The sequence below is a fragment of the Colossoma macropomum genome, unplaced genomic scaffold, assembly GCF_904425465.1.
Source record: "Colossoma macropomum unplaced genomic scaffold, Colossoma_macropomum, whole genome shotgun sequence".
In the NCBI taxonomy this organism is placed as follows: Eukaryota; Metazoa; Chordata; class Actinopteri; order Characiformes; family Serrasalmidae; genus Colossoma; species Colossoma macropomum.
In genome coordinates, this window is record NW_023494794.1 from 30,202,714 (window position 1) to 30,220,586 (window position 17,873).

Below are 17,873 nucleotides of genomic sequence, written 5' to 3' on the forward strand. Positions count from 1 at the left end.
TAACTGGCCACTTTATTAGAAACATCTCCCTCACACTTACACTAACTGGCCACTTTATTGGAAACTCCTCCACTGAGCTTCCACTAACTGGCCACATGAGCAGCTCCGTGGTCAGCAGGTGACCACTGATGAAGACCTGGATGATGATGAACTCTTGTTGAGGGTGTGAAAGGTCTGTTTTGGTATTTATTCTGGTTTTATTAGTACGCCGTACAACACTGTATGCATCTGAAAAGATATAAAACGCTTTTAATTTACAGCTGCTCTTTTTTGCCACTTGGAATCACACAAATACGTCAACAACAACAAACGATAGTGACCAAATGAAAACAGGAATATAGTGTCGTGGTCCATACAGTCCTCTGGGAATATGAACAGATCTCTCTTTACAGCATCTCTCCAACACCTTGAACTTAGCATTTAGCATACGAGTTATACCGACATCAAGGACAAGAAAAAGACAGAAGAGAAAATAAAAATAACAATAATCAAAATAACAATAATAGCAATAATAATAATAACAAAAAATACAAAAAACTGCCAAAGAATTGGCCGGCACCTAATAAGACAATTCATTTTCACTCCCACGCTGTGAAAACAGGACGTCCTGCCGGAGTTCGTCCAATAAACGGGCAGCCGAACAGGAGAGCAGAGCGGAGGACACCGAACTACACTCTTCATGGTTCTTCAAGGGTTCTTTAGTAAAGAAAATGGTTCTACATAGAACCATGAATACTCAAAGAACCCTTTGCATGCTTAAATGGTTCTCTGCATGGTGAAATGGTTCTTCAGACTGTTGGAGAGGGACGCTTTAATCATGCAGAGTAGTTTGAGTGTTCATGGTCCTAAACAGAACCATTTTCTTTATTAAACTTCATCTTTTTTAAGAGTGTACATTAACGAGGGGAAAACGTGTTCGGGGGGGTGCAGGGTAGTCAGGGGCAGGGTGGTCGGGGGGGTGGGATCACTGTGTGGATGGAAGCTGAGGAGTGAGACGCTGCTCTCCTCCCTCCCCTCCTCTCGCTCGGCCGCTCCATCAGTCTGGGCGTCCTCACAGCGACAGTCTGCAGTGACAGAGCTCCTTATACATCAGCCGGCGCAGCTTCGGCATGTCCTGCTGACCAAAACCGAACGGCTGCTCCAACGCCAGGCACTTACAGTACTGAGAGAGAGAGAGAGAGAGAGAGACAGAGAGAGAGAGAGAGAGAGAGAGAGACAAAAGGAAAGAGGGAGGGAGAGAGAGAGAAGGAGGGAGGGAGAGAGAGAGGGAGAGACAGAAAGAGAGATACAGAGAGAGAGAGAGAGAGAGAAAGAGAAAAAGATACAGAGAAAGAGAGCGAGAGAGAGAGAGATACAGAAAGAGAGAGAGAGATAGAGAGAGAGTAGAGAGAGAGAGATACAGAGAGAGAGAGAGAGAGAGAGAGAGAGAGAGAAACAGAGAAAAAGAGAGAAAGTAGAGAGAGAGAGAGAGAGAGAGAGAGAGAAAAACAGAGAAACAGAGAAAAAGAGAGAGACACAAACAGCAGAGAGATACAGAGAGAGAGAAAGAGATACAGAGAACAGAGAAGGAAACACAGACAGAGAGATACAGAGAGGCACAAAGAGTGAGTGAACAGTTAGAAACTATATAACAGTATTAACAAAATAATCAATATCTAATTATTTATTACTTTAATAAGAGTGTTTTCCTCATAGTTCACTGTACAGAAGTACAATAAACAGTAAACACAGCACTGAACACAGTCAGAGCAGCAGAGACACAGTTTAAAGTAATTAATTGGTCATTAAAAGTGTTTCAGGACGTGAGATCCCTGTTTATTACAGTAATGTTTGGGTATTTGTTGTGATGTTAGTGTAAACAGATAAACAGCTGTAAACATGATGTTTTCAGGTTGTGTCTGACTGACGGCCGAGTTTCCCCTCTTTGGGATTAGAATTAAACCCTGTATTAAAATGTGTGTGATGGTCCTCGGTGTGTCAGTGAGAGAGCAGGACGGCTGATGGACACAGAGCCTCACCTGGAGGACAAAAGCTCCACAGTCGCTGTCATTGTTCTGCCGGGCCACGTTCTAGAACAATCCAGAACACAGAGGAGTGAACAGCACTGACACACAGCAGTACAAACAACCCTTTAACTCTCACACACACTCACCGTAACACACACAACCTGCTCACACACACTCACACACACGCACACGTGCACACGTACACACGCATACGCACGCAGACACGCATACGCACGCAGACACGCACATTCAGTGGACACAGAGCTCAACTCTCACTGATACGGCACTTTAACAAGTCATATCTATTTATCTGAGTATCTATTAAAGGAACAATTTCATACTGTGACAATCTGATAATGTAACAATCTGATAACGTAAGAATCTGATAATGCAACATTTGATAACGATAAAGTTCAACTTCTATAGCGCCTTTCTCAGACCTAAGGTCACTTCAAATAGGCAAAAAAAGGAATATAATGTTTTAATAACGTAAAAAATTAATAATGTGTGAATTTGATAATGTACAAATGTATTAAAGTTACAATTAGATAAAGATTTGCTGAGTGATGAGTTACAGTTTAATAATGTACCGATTTAAAAAAGGGAACGTTTTCTTGAGAATGTTACTACATAAACAAACACAGAGTCATCATCACAAACACTCAACGCTACGAGTTTAAGAATTCAGACATTTAACCTCAATACAGCAAATCAATCCTACATAATTATTATCATCCGAGAAACAAACAAAAATGACACGTTGTAACATTTTAAAACTCTTCATTATTTCACTGTACACTAAAAAACACATTTTTCAAGGGTTCTTTAGTAAAGACAACGGTTCTCTTTAGAACCATGGGTAGTATGTGGAACTATTTGCATGCTTAAGTGGTTCTTCACATGGTTAAATCGTTCTTCAGGTTGATGGTGATCGTGTTGGATATGGTTGACACTGTCCTCTTTCTGAATCTTTTTTAAGTGTGAACTCCGTCACGTTTACAGGCCTGGAAGCAGTTTTTAACTCTCTTGTCCCCGTTTCTCAGAGATGAGACCCCTGCTGGACCCTCTCTCTGGTGGTCTCTACGTACCATTTTGAACAGACCCCTCCAGCCGCTGTAGAACTCTTTCTGCTCTCTCTTGATCGCCTCCGCTAGCAGGTATTTTGCGATGTGCTGAAAAAGAGAAACAACGTTAACCATCATCACCACGTTAGACGATACGGTGTAAAAGACCAGTGATGGTCTAAAATTACAAACCTCCGTCAGCGTTTTCCAATATGATAATGTAATGATTTAATAACGCAGGAAAATGATCATTTAATAATTTGATAATTTAACATAACAGAATTGTTAATACAAATACTTGATAATGTAACAATATGATAACGTAACAATAATGTAACAATTTAAGAATGTAGCTATTTGATAATGTAACAATTTCATGCAAATTTCAATGCAAAAATACAATAATGTAACATGATAATGTAACAATTTAATAACGCAACGATTAAATAATGCATCAATTTGATCATTTAACGGTTCAATAATGTAACAAATTGATAATGTAACATTTTGATAGTGTAACAATACGATAATGCAACAAACTGACAATTTAATAATGTAACAATATGATATTGTAACAATCTCTCTCTCGGCGTAAAAGACTAGTGACAGTCCAAAATTACGAATCTCCGCGTTTCATTGCTACTCCCTTCACAGTGACGCTCACTGAGCCCCCTTGTGGTCGTGTCCCTGAACTTCAGCCTGCTAACATACAGAACTGCACAGAAACAAAGTGAACAGTGTAAATATGAAGTCGCCGGACCTTCGGGCAGCGGCGGTTGAGGGTCCTCTGCGAGTCGAAGTAGGTGATTGTGCGCTCAGGAACGTTGACGCAGACCAGAGACCAGTGAACCTCCAGATGGATCGGAATCAACAGATACTTCTTCTGGAAAATGTCCACCTGCACACGGGATTAAACACAGTTTAGCCAGATGTGTGGAGGTGGGACACGAAGACAGACACCATACAGTCAACACTCGCCTAGAAACACATCACACCCAACGGACTGATAATTAATACTGATCGATAGCCAATTAACACAAGCTCAATTCTGAACTGCTAACTTTAACATGTTCTACAAATCGCATGTAAACAAACTGCCTCACTGCTACACTCTCAGAAATAAAGGTACTAAACTGTCTCTGGGTCAGTTCCCCTCCTGTCACTGGGGTGGAACACTCAAGGCTCCATCTCAGTACCTTTAGTCAGGGAACATAACTGAACCATAATCCACTGAAATGATATGTTCTAAGCTGTACTGACTCCACACACCCCGTCTCGTCTCCAGGCTTTTATTTTACTGTTCTGTTTAAAACATTCGGTTATGAAAAGGTACAAATACGAACCTTTCACCTGGAAACACTTATTTAAGGTTCACAATCAGACCTTAAAACCACTGTTGGAGCTTTGAGGGAACATTTACACTGTTTGTACCTTGATGAATGAGAAATGTACCTGAACAGAACCTTCATTTCTAACAGTGTACAGCTCTATTCCAGCTAAATGTTAACGTTGGCTGCCGACAGCTATTTTAGCCACGCAGGTCTACTGTTACGATCCTGGGGGTGTGTGGTGTTTGTTTTGTGCTCTCTCTTTCTCAGTTATCACCTTTTCCCACAGGGTTAATGTCTGGAGGACTCTGATTGGCTACAGCAGGGGGCGCTCCAGCTACTTATGGGGCAGAGATGCACTGCAGAAGGGGAGGGCTGCTCCAGTGGTCGGACCTGTGCCCTCAGCCTCCACCTGACCAGACCGACCACCTGAATCTTTGTTTGTGAACTCATGTGTTACTGTTGTATGAGTTGGTCTAAATACTTGTAAACCCCTCTCTGCGTCAGTAGGGGGGGTGAGTGCCCTGTTTTGTATGTTGTTCTCTCCTGGTTTGGGACAGGGAGGTGGCCTTTGTGTAATTTGTTAGATGAGTTTAGTTCTGTCTTGGTTTCCAGTTTGTTTTGGGGCATTATTATCTCACCCCCTGAAGTTTTCTCTTCTATAAGCTCACCTGCACTTCACCAGTTTAAAGCTAGACTTACCGGCTTTCACAAGATGGTGCCTTTAACTGGTACGAGTTAAAAGAAATAAAGGCTGATAATTTTGAAAATGCTGCTTTTAGCATTAAATGGTTCTATACAGAACACGGTTTTAAATAGAACCATTACTACAGAACCCATTAAAGAACCATGTTTAAGTGTGTAGTGTTACTGACGTTTTTCGTCCACCGCTTGACGCCTTCATATCCTTTTGTCCTCAACTTATCATAGAAGAAGCTGTTAAAGAAGTGAACCTGAGAGCATGTGAGAGATACAAAGAGAGAGCGAGAGAGAGAGAGAGAGAGAGAGAGAGAGAGAGAGAGACAGAGAAAAAGAGAGAGAGAGCAAGAGACAGAGAAAAAGAGAGAGAGCACGAGAGTGAGAGTGAGAGAGAAAAAGAGAGAGAGCGAGCATGAGAGAGAGATCGAGCGTGAGAGTGAGATACAGAGAGAGAGAGAGAAAAAGAGAGCGAGAGAGAGAAAAAGAGAGAGCGAGAGACAAAGAAAAAGAGAGAGAGCGCGAGAGTGAGAGAGAAAAAGAGATAGAGCGAGCGTGAGAGAGAGAGCGAGCGTGAGAGAGAGCGAGCGTGAGAGAGAGCGATACAGAGAAAGAGAGAGATACAGAGATACAGAGAGAGAGAGAGAGAAAGAGAAAGAGCGAGAGACAAAGAAAAAGAGAGAGCGCGAGAGTGAGAGTGAGAGAGAAAAAGAGAAAGAGCGAGAGACAAAGAAAAAGAGAGAGAGCGCGAGAGTGAGAGTGAGAGAGAAAAAGAGATAGAGCGAGCGTGAGAGAGAGAGCGAGCATGAGAGAGAGATACAGAGAGATACAGAGAGAGAGAGAGAGAGAGAGAGGAGGTTATTTAAGTTTATACAGTGAAACTGTACATGAGAAAGGAAAATTCAGTCCAGATATAAACATATTTAAAGCAGTGTGAATGTGAGTGTTTTTGAAGGTATGTCTGGTTCTTACTCGGTCAGGAACAGCGTCCATGACCAAATCTCCATACATGTTCATCACCTGGACGAAACACACACATTAAATACTTTATCAGAAATAAAATCGGCACCAAAATTATATATATATATTGTTAGTACTGAAAAAATGCATTAAACAACTATTACTATGTTATTATTAGTATAACATTATTACTACTACTAATACTAATGGATAATACTACTACTAATAATATTAATACTAATATTAATAACAATCAAATCAGTTTATTTTTAGCTTTAATATAACTATAAATCACAAAGCACATCAATAATGATGATGACAGTCGTAAACACCACAGACTCTTTAATCAAATTATAAATATATAAAGTAATTGTGTATTTAAACCGTCGTATTCTGACAGGACAGGTTCTAAAGCCCCACCTGGTCATTGAGCCAGTTCTGTCCGTACAGCGTGCTCAGGTCGTCCATGGTCAGAACGTGGCGCTTATAGTTAACGCGGAAATCCCTCATCATGGCGGTTCCGGACATGCGCTGGTACGACTGCATTAAATGCTGCACCATCACCTTCCTGAGGAAACACCAGCGCATTAAACCCTGAATCACAGCTCGTTAGAGAGACGCGGTTTAGTCCGCAGTGTTTATTCCCTCACTCAGTGCCCTGTCCACCAGATTCTTACTCGAATCTTCCCGTTCCACCTTAAGGCCTCAGCACTTCTTGTGAAACTAAATTCTCGAGGGTTGTGCGAAGCTGAAAGCGCCTTCGCGAGATGACAGGCTCGCATACTTTCTGCGGTTTGGTGTTGCCTGTTGCAGATGCTCCACGTGACGCTATGACATTTAATGATACGTTCCACGCTGCTGGAAAACGACTCATTCACCGTTCTAACTATGGCGACGTTTGAGTTCAGAATACTGCCACCATTTAAGGTGGAACGGGGAAATTAGAACAAGAAACTGGTGAACAGAAACTGGAAACCAGCTTCTCAAACACATTTGAGGGACAAAGGTGCGATTTAGACTGCAGTTAGCACCATGCTAATCGGTGGGGTATAAGCTTCCATTACGTGTTGGCTACATTAACCTCGTAGCTCCAGCGCTAACACTAAAGAAGCTAACTTCAGACGCCAAACATGTTTTGGCTGACCGAGTCAGGCTCACTCGGAAAAACTGGGGGAATTAGATTTTTAGACGAGCTATCGCTTTAAAGATGAGGGTAAATGAGGACGTGGGTGACCTGTGTGGGCTGGAGAAGCTCTCGTTGAAAACGCTCTGCAGTCTCTCCACCACTTCATCCACGTGGATGGGGATCAAACTGCCGTACTGCTGCAGGAACTCGTCCAGAATACCTGACAACAAACAGCACAGAGGAAAAAATAAGAACTCACACAATTACAGACTTTTATAAGAACAAATTAAACCCAGTCCTGGAATAATTGAACCGTTTTATTCCAAAACACATTAAACACCACCAGCAACCACTTAGCAACGTCCTGTCAACAACCTGAAACAATATAGCAGCTACCAAGTAAACACCCAGTGACCACTTTGGATACTGTTGAAACCAACTCGAATGCCTTTGCAACCACTTTAAAACACAGCTGTTGCTTAGCAACACACTAGCAACATTCTAGCAACACCTTAGCTACTACCTAGAATACCATAGCAACCATGCCTTAAAACCTAAGCAACCACCTGGAACACCATAGCAACCGCTTAGCAACACTAAAGCATCAACCTAGCAACAACATGGAACAATACAGCAGCTAACAAGTAAACCATAGCGACCACCTTGGATATTGTAGAAACCGCTTAGCAACACTTCAGCTACTACCTGGAACACCATAGCAACCGCTTAGCAACACTAAAGCATCAACCTAGCAACAACATGGAACAATATAGCAGCTACCAAGTCAACCATAGCGACCACCTTAGATATTGTAGAAACCGCTTAGCAACACCCTAGCAACAATCTAGTAACTGCCTATCAACACCTTGGCTACTACCTGAAATACCCTAGCAACCATGCTTTAAAACCCAAGCAACCACCTGGAACACCATAGCAACCACCTAACACCTTAGCAACTGCTTAGCAACACCCAAGCATCAACCTAGCAACAACCTGAAACAATATAGTAAACCCCAGTGACAACCTTGGTAGAAATTGATTAGCAATGCCTTTGCAACCACCTAAAACTTCGTAGCAACTGCTTCCTAGCAACTGTCCAGCAACACCTTAGCTACTACCAGGATTACCATAGCAACCATGCATTGAAAACCCAGCAAGCACCTGGAACACCGTAGCAACCACCTGGAACACCATAGCAACAACTTAACACCTTAGAAACCGCTTAGCAACACCCAAGGACCAACTTAGCAACAATCTGAAACAATTTAGCAGCTACCAAACAACTCAGCGACTACCTTGATCAACTTTTCCCACCAAAACATAATGAAACACGAGAAACAGAGGTTCTGCAGTGACGGTAACGAGCTCAGCCCCGCGGTGGCGTCGCAGCTCTACCTTGTACACAGGAGATGTGTTCGCTGCTGAGCTGGTTCTGAGGGCTGGGCCGGTCGCGGGCCGCCAGAGGACCGCAGGGGGAACCCCGTCCTTCACCGTCGTCCCTGACGGAGCCGTCTTTACTCGTGGAGAGTCTGCTGGAGCTGCAGGAGTCTGAGGATCAGGAGGAAACAACAGCTTTCAGTTCACACATCATTAACAGCACAGTACAGATCAGCACTGTGAGCTGGAGAGTCCCACTACAGGAGCTCACTCAGCAGGAAAAGGGTGCTGATCAATAACCAATATCGTCTATAATGGCCTATGAGTGAGTGCATTCAATCATAATCTGATTTCTGCAGTTATCTGATTATTCAAATGATCATGTAAACAACACACTCTGATTTTTTAGATCAGGGTAAGGTCTAGAAATCCGATTAAGAAATCAGATGAAGAGGCTGGATTTTAGCTCAGTAATCAGATTTCTCAGTGCTGTAAACTCTTACTCTGATTTCTTTCGGATATCTCAGTCTGAGCATGTGCGAAACAAACGGCGGCACCGGAAATAAGCGAGCAGCGTCGCCGCAAAACGCAGCAAAACACTTTTGTACCAAATACATGCTTGACGAAATGAAGGGTTTAAATATTCTTCATGTTCTGATGATGTATGTTCATATTTTGAGGTAAAGCAGCAGCATGACATTTTGAGTTTTATGTTACGTTTACGTCACGTCTTATTCTGTGAGATTACTGGCTGGTTATAAAGCTGAAATCTGATTACTGTCTGACTCATGCAGACCCAGAGTTTCCCCATTATCTGATTACTCAAGAGCATATATATATATATAGACAGATAGATAGATAGATATAGATAGGTAGATTAAAATCACTCCACAATTATTACTGTCAGACTGTAAAACTACACACTGCAGATTCATACTGGATTAAAATCGCTCCACAATTATTACTGTCAGACTGTAAAACTACACACTGCAGATTCATACTGGATTAAAATCACTCCACAATTATTACCGTCAGACTGTAAAACTACACACTGCAGATTCATACTGGATTAAAATCGCTCCACAATTATTACTGTCAGACTGTTAAACTACACACACTGCAGATTCATACTGGATTAAAATCACTCCACAATTATTACTGTCAGACTGTTAAACTACACACACTGCAGATTCATACTGGATTAAAATCACTACACAATTATTACTGTAAAACTACACACTGCAGATTCATACTGGATTAAAATCACTCCACAATTATTACTGTAAAACTACACACACTGCAGATTCATACTGGATTAAAATCGCTCCACAATTATTACTGTAAAACTACACACTGCAGATTCATACTGGATTAATATCACTCCATAATTATTACCGTCAGACTGTAAAACTACACACACTGCAGATTCATACTGGATTAAAATCACTCCACAATTATTACTGTAAAACTACACACACTGCAGATTCATACGGGATTAAAATCACTCCACAATTATTATTGTCAGACTGTAAAACTACACACTGCAGATTCATACTGGATTAAAATCACTCCACAATTATTACTGTCAGACTGTAAAACTCCACACACTGCAGATTCATACTGGATTAAAATCACTCCACAATTATTACCGTCAGACTGTAAAACTACACACACTGCAGATTCATACTGGATTAAAATCACTCCACAATTATTACCGTCAGACTGTAAAACTACACACACTGCAGATTCATACTGGATTAAAATCGCTCCACAATTATTACTGTCAGACTGTAAAACTACACACACTGCAGATTCATACTGGATTAAAATCACTCCACAATTATTACTGTAAAACTACACACACTGCAGATTCATACTGGATTAAAATCACTCCACAATTATTACCGTCAGACTGTAAAACTACACACACTGCAGATTCATACTGGATTAAAATCACTCCACAATTATTACCGTCAGACTGTAAAACTACACACACTGCAGATTCATACTGGATTAAAATCACTCCACAATTATTACTGTAAAACTACACACACTGCAGATTCATACTGGATTAAAATCACTCCACAATTATTACTGTAAAACTACACACACTGCAGATTCATACTGGATTAAAATCACTCCATAATTATTACCGTCAGACTGTAAAACTACACACACTGCAGATTCATACTGGATTAAAATCACTCCACAATTATTACCGTCAGACTGTAAAACTACACACACTGCAGATTCATACTGGATTAAAATCACTCCACAATTATTACTGTAAAACTACACACACTGCAGATTCATACGGGATTAAAATCGCTCCACAATTATTACCGTCAGACTGTAAAACTACACACACTGCAGATTCATACCGGATTAAAATCACTCCACAATTTCTACTGTCAGACTGTAAAACTACACACTGCAGATTCATACTGGATTAAAATCGCTCCACAATTATTACAGTCAGACTGTAAAACTACACACACTGCAGATTCATACCGGATTAAAATCACTCCACAATTATTACAGTCAGACTGTAAAACTACACACTGCAGATTCATACTGGATTAAAATCGCTCCACAATTATTACAGTCAGACTGTAAAACTACACACACTGCAGATTCATACTGGATTAAAATCACTCCATAATTATTACCGTCAGACTGTAAAACTACACACACTGCAGATTCATACTGGATTAAAATCGCTCCACAATTATTACAGTCAGACTGTAAAACTACACACACTGCAGATTCATACTGGATTAAAATCACTCCACAATTATTACAGTCAGACTGTAAAACTACACACTGCAGATTCATACTGGATTAAAATCGCTCCACAATTATTACAGTCAGACTGTAAAACTACACACACTGCAGATTCATACTGGATTAAAATCACTCCATAATTATTACCGTCAGACTGTAAAACTACACACACTGCAGATTCATACTGGATTAAAATCACTCCATAATTATTACCGTCAGACTGTAAAACTACACACACTGCAGATTCATAACGGATTAAAATCACTCCACAATTATTACCGTCAGACTGTAAAACTACACACACTGCAGATTCATACTGGATTAAAATCACTCCACAATTATTACAGTCAGACTGTAAAACTACACACACTGCAGATTCATACTGGATTAAAATCACTCCACAATTATTACTGTAAAACTACACACACTGCAGATTCATACTGGATTAAAATCACTCCACAATTATTACCTGCTGTCTCTCTGTCCGCACCGTGGGGCTCTCTGTGCATTAGCGCCCTCTCTGGTTGCCTCTGACGCCTCCTCCTGGTCCTCCAGCGTGACCTCCTGAACCCCACAGACCCCGCCCACTTTGCCCGCTGACGCCAGGTTCTCCACTGCTGCGCCAGCCGGAACCGAATGCTCATACACCTCCGGGTTCTGTGACCCCACCAAGCTGGTCGACTCAAGCTTGGCGCGTCAGCCCAAGTGTGGGCAGGGTAGTCAGGAAAGTCCCTGGCTTTGAGGCCTGCCTGATTACGCAGCGGCTGCAGGGCCTCTAGCAGCACGCAGTTGTCCTCGCTTTCGGAGTTTCCACGGAAACTCTCATCCTCATCCGCCTCCTCTTCCATGTCTTCATCTTCCCCATCCATCTCTTCCTCCTCCTCTTCCTCTTCATCAGGTACGGTGTACTCCGCCCCCCACAGGCTAACGTCCTGCACGCCGCGGCCCAGTTTGAGCTGAGCCGGGCTGGGTGCGTACTGGGCCGCCGCTGGGTCCATTAGATGCCTCCCACCAATAGCGCCCCCGCTGGCGGTGCCATCTTCGCCCGCCGTTAGCATAAGCTCATTGGGCCAGTGCGTTTGTGCTAGGCCGCTAGCACTGTCCCTCATGGTCCACGGGCACCCCACCACCTCCGCCAGCCTGACTCCACACCAACACTAATACAGCGCAACAGCCAGCCAGAAGGGGGCGCTCACACTGGCACAGGAATTCAGACTGAAAAAGAAAAAACAAATGATAACAATAATAACCATAACACAGAATAACTCATATGAACATTATAGAGCTTTTTAAATGAAACAGTAGAAGCCATATCGCCCCCTACGCTTCCTGTAGTGTATTACAGTCTGTCAGAGTGACTGTGTGGATCATATGAACATTATAGAGGCTTTTTAAATGAAACAGTAGAAGCCATATCGCCCCCTACGCTTCCTGTAGTGTATTACAGTCTGTCAGAGTGACTGTGTGGATCATATGAACATTATAGAGCACTGCTGGTTGTAGGTAATCAGTGTGTCATATACCCACTCATAATAGACATTAGTTATTTTCCAGCGTCTTTCTGGCCAAATTGCAAGTGGTAAAAATAAAAAAGCGTAAAAAATGTCAATGTTTCCATCAACCTGATGTTTTGGTTCATTAATACAGTTTGTCATGTTTGCATCTTTATTTTCACGTTTGTCGCGTCTTGTGTGCATTTAGTCTCCCTGACTTTCCCTCCACTCACAGACAGACCTTCTGTTTTAGTTATTTTGTTGTTCTGTGAGAGAACCTGTTTCTCTGCCATGGTGCTGTTTGAGCTGTGTTGATCCTCAGTGCAGCTCCGCCTCTCCACCACGCTGTGTGGGGTTGATTGAGGGAAATCTTTCATGATGCTAAATTTATCCATAAATTCATTATTTTTCAGTTATTCTGCTTCTAAACTGTGGAGCTCAGTTCAGCTTTTATTAGACAGTCGAGCTCAGAGCTCACTTTTAATAAACACCTGAAAACGCAGCTCTTTAACTCAGAGCTTCAGTAAAACTCTACTCTATCTGTTTAATCTGATCTGTTATTGTCTCATATGATTTTAAACGAATACTCACAGCTTCTTCTATTACTGTAAAAACATTAACACCTGTCTGTAAAGCACTCTCAGCTGCCACTGGCATGAAAAGTGTTATAAAAAATAAAGATGTTTTTTTTAACCCAAAACAAGCTTTAACACTGTAGGTTTCCACAACATTTCAGGTTTTAAAAAACAGTTCTGAAGCATTAAATAGTTTTAGGATGCTTTCACCACTGAAGGTCCAGACCAGGGTTCATGTTTAGGTCACACTGTCTACATCTAATCTGGTTAGTTTTGGTTCCTCATTGCAGTTTATCGTGCGACTAAAGAACTCTGCGTGACACACCTGCATCCTGTCGTCATCACCTGCGTGGGCTGCATCTCTGTACTGGACTAGACTGGTTTGTAGAGCGTCTGATGGTGGCGTGAATTCGGCGGGCAGCCTTTTCCATTTGAATGGGGTAAAATGTTGACTTGACTTTTTCTTTGAACCGAATTCAGTTAAATGTCCGGTCTCCTCCCTGAGAGCTACCACGGCTCACTTTTACTTCTCTCCCGCTTCTTTTTCTTCCTCCACTGTTTAACAGGTCGTCATCATGATCTTCCATCTCATTCGAGAGCTCTCTGATTGTCTCGTCTGAAGAGGCTAGAAGTCCTGGTGTGGTTCTGGATGGTCAGTTATCGTTCTCAGCTCATACTGCGAACCTGACTCGGTCATGCAGGTTTCTCCTGTAAAACATCCGGAGGATCCGACCCTTCCTCACTCGAGAGGCCACCCAGGTGCTCGTTCAGTCTCTTGTCATCTCAAGCCTTGACTGCTGCAACTCGCTCTTGGCTGGTCTTCCTATGTGGCCATCAAGCCTCTGCACCTCATCCTGAATGCAGCAGCTCGGCTCGTCTTCAATCTTCCTAAGTTCAGTCACGTCACTCCACTGCTGCGCTCCCTTCACTGGCTTCCTGTAGCTGCATCTGATTTAACACCCTGATGCCTACAAAGCCAAAAATGGACCTGATGGCAATGGTCAAAACTCAAACTGTACCTCAAGCGCTTCGAGCTTCAAGTACAGCTCAGCTGGACCCGCCGTCTTTCAACACATGTGGAAGACGAGCATCAAGACTGTTCTCTGTACTGGAGTCCAGGTGGTGGAATGAGCTCCCACTGGCTGTCCGAACAGCAGAGTCTCTCACGGCCTTCAAACACAGATTGAAGACCGTCTCTTTATACAGCACTTAAATGAGCACTGAGTTAAGTACTTAATGTAATGTATTGTCCAGCACTTACACTGTGTCCAATTCTGTTTCTTTTAAGTTTTAATACAGGCTTTTGTTCCTAGCAGTATCTGAGCTCAGGAGTAGTTTGTAGTTGACCTATTTGTACTAAAGGATACTTTCTCTGAGTCGACGACAGAGACCACCTCTTTTGGTTTGGTCCTGTGGTCTGAACCGTGGCACCTTTCACACCTGCTATTTTGGTTCAGACCAAACAAAGTAGGCGGGAAACGAACCTTAGATGGTGGTGCAACCGTCTAAGCCAGGCAGGTCAAAGTGGAGACCTTCCAGTCCAAAGTGCAAAGTGTGTTTAATGAGGCAGTGCAGTCTGCAGTGTGTTGGTCTGTGAGGTCTGGAGTCTGATAAACAAGGTCTAATCGTTGTCTCTCTCTTCAGGAGATCGCAAGTTTGATCCCCGGTGATGCTGCAGCCGTCGGTGTCCAGCAGTCCAAGAGAGCTTGCTCTCTCTGGGTGGGCAGGATGGCCCCCTGTCTCCCCCCATCACTCAGCGTGATGCTGCCAGCGCAGGTGTCTGTTAGCTGACATAACAGATCTGGCGGTCAGCGTCTCCTCCGAGCGCGTTCAGCTGTACAGTGAAGCTGCGTTAGCAACAGTTAGAAGGATGCAGTGGAGCTTCACAGAACTCAGAGGAAGCCTGTGTTTGCCTTCACCCTCTTAGCGCTGATGGTATCGTGTGACTGGGGGAGTCAGAACTAGTGGGTGGAACTGGAAAAATTCCTTCCAAAAAAAAAAGGTTTATCTAATGTATTATAGTTTATTATATTTTATCAAGTAGTTGTTTCGCACACCTGTCCTGCATGTTTTATTATTTATCTGCTATAACACACACATCAGCTCAGGTAGGGCTTATTACAGAGCTGATTAGCTGGATCAGGTATGTTAGAGCGGGAAAACACCAAAACATGCAGGACAGCGGGCCTCCAGGACCAGGAATGGGAGCCTCTTAACTGTCTTTCACAATAACAATTTTTCTCTTCAAAATACATTATAACAATGTAATACGATGCAGTCATGTTAGTAAACAGGAATAAAAGCCTTTGAACCTGAGTAACTCAGTGTGTGAGGTGTAAACAGAGAGATTCAGAGTGGTTTGGTGTGAAATGGTTCAGATGTCTGTACAGTGGTGGTGATGGGAACCAGGGGTCGCCATGACTACAACACAAATATAGACATTTTATTTACTATCCAGAACCACCAGTGAACCTACACGAGTCTTCTGAGTTTAAATGGAATGTTGATGATGGGAAAATAGTGGAAAATCTGAAATAATAAGTTTTCTTTGGGGACTATTTTGCCTCACAGCGCCCTGCATGTATCCCTCCACCATGAATGGAGTTTAAGTTCTCTAAACTACCATAAAACAGTGTCTCAGTCATCAGGCAGTGAATTCATAACCATTTCATGTAGGAACTTTCTGTGAGGGAGCTTTTAGAGGTGGACGTCTGGTTCCTATCACCACCACTGTGAACAGTTCTGACTCGGTAAGTTTATCTAGAACGGAGCGTTTCACACCAAACCACTCTGAACCGCTCTGTTTACATCTTAACCGGTGGATTAGGCAGATATTTGGGAAAGTGGGTGGAATTTCCCTTTAAATGGTTTAAAGAGGACTAATGATTAACGTTCTACGTTCCTAAACGTTCTCAGGTTCTCAGTCGTTTTAACCTAAGGTGGAACGTGTTTGATGTGTCCAGTGTGTTCAGGGGGATCGGTGGTGTGTGTTTGTGTTCGCCGCACGAAGCTGAATTTAGCTCCTTTATCGAATTCCCGTTCCACCTTAAGCGCTGCAGCAGCCGCGCTCCGGCGCCCAGGCTCCTGACTGTAAGCGCTGCCGTATTTAAGGTGGACCGGGGGAGTTCGGAGGAGGAGCTGGCGGTTAGGAAGCCAACTTCAGCCGCGCGCTGGTTGTTCGGTTAAACACTCACCTGCAGCCGAGCCCCGCAGCAGAAGGCGCTAGTAATCCGCTAATAGGCCGTTATAATGCGTTATAACCGCTGGGTTTCGGTGGAGCTCCGGGTTTAATTCGCTCCTGTTTCTGTTCGGCTCTCATTCATTGAGCGCCGGCGCGACTTTACAGCGAAACACTGCACTTCCGCCGCGCGCCGATGACGCCACCGCGAGGAAACTGTTCGATCTTCCAATCAGAAGCTGCGATCAGGAAGGCGGGCTTCGGCCTGACCAATCAGAGCCGCGATAACTGCGCCGCTAATCAATATTCAGTTAATTTTGTGTGAGAAACGCTTTTTTTCCCCCGATTTACGAAAAAATCAACGAAATTTATTTTATATGTCCCGCACTGTCTAATATTATATATTCTAATAGATTTAATTAAAAAAGATCGCGGTAAAAAATTTTTTTCCATACAACATAAAAATTAGAACAGTTTCTAAGTCGTCATGTGAAAAAAAAATACATTTTTTAATATCTGAAAAAAATGATTATATTTCTTTAATTTTATGCATGAAAAAAATTTGGTGTTAATTTTTCTGATAATATTTCTAAATATTTCATAAACTGATGTGGGAAAGAATGTTATGTTTCTCAATATTTCTATTTTTAAATATTTAAAATTTTAAATGTTCCAATAATCAAAAAAAAAAAATTCTAAATATTTCTTAAACTGTTGTACATTTTTCTAATATCTAAATATAATGATAATATTTCTTAAATTGGTACATTAGAAAATGTTACATTTTCTAACATAAAAAATATTTCTTAAACTGTGAAGTGAGAAAATATAAATTTTTCCAATATACTTAATTATACCCAAAAAAAATCTTAAAATGTGTACAATAGCTGTGTTGAGGTCATTTTTAGGTGTTCTAAAGTGTGGAGAAGCTTTAAATGATGGAATATCAGTATATCAGTAAACTGTAAATGAATCTCAGAGAAAAAGAAAACCAGATCAATAGTAGAATATGAGCCCTTTAATAAAATACATATTTTGGCAGCAGCTTTGCTTTACAGTAAGACTGACTGCACCACACTCTCTTCTCACACAGTTACATACTTAATATAATAATATTTCCCTATATATTTAAGGATCTGTGTGATAATATGAGGACAGTGTGCTGCTATTAGATCCAGTACATAAAATATTAATATTATAAATATTTATCCTGCTTTTGTAATGTTTTATTAGAGGCTTAATGTAGAATTCCTGAATCTATCACTGCGTAATCAGGCTTTCCAATG

At 42.0% G+C, this 17,873-nt stretch overlaps 1 protein-coding gene across 1 annotated transcript; it reads right to left on the minus strand.

Moving 5' to 3' along the window:
* Positions 1-797: 797 nt before the first annotated feature.
* On the minus strand, positions 798-16,760 carry senp3a (SUMO specific peptidase 3a). Its single transcript, XM_036580800.1, has 11 exons — positions 16,604-16,760; positions 11,811-12,556; positions 8,576-8,728; positions 7,289-7,400; positions 6,475-6,622; positions 6,067-6,114; positions 5,274-5,351; positions 3,831-3,968; positions 3,095-3,178; positions 2,019-2,069; positions 798-1,162 (listed from the first exon to the last, which is right to left on the minus strand). Exons 2-11 carry the CDS (start codon positions 12,448-12,450, stop codon positions 1,052-1,054), a joined length of 1,563 nt encoding a protein of 520 aa, XP_036436693.1. The 5' UTR covers positions 12,451-12,556; positions 16,604-16,760; the 3' UTR covers positions 798-1,051.
* Positions 16,761-17,873: the final 1,113 nt, after the last annotated feature.

Bases quoted from the DNA above. Each gene is read 5' to 3' on its own strand.
- senp3a (XM_036580800.1), bottom strand. From the start codon at position 12,450: ATGAGGGACAGTGCTAGCGGCCTAGCACAAACGCACTGGCCCAATGAG. The intron at 2,070-3,094 runs GTACGTAGAGAC...GGATTGTTCTAG, and splicing joins GGAGGGGTCTGTTCAAAATG to AACGTGGCCCGGCAGAACAA. The intron at 1,163-2,018 runs GTGAGGCTCTGT...TCTCTCTCTCAG, and splicing joins GTGGAGCTTTTGTCCTCCAG to TACTGTAAGTGCCTGGCGTT.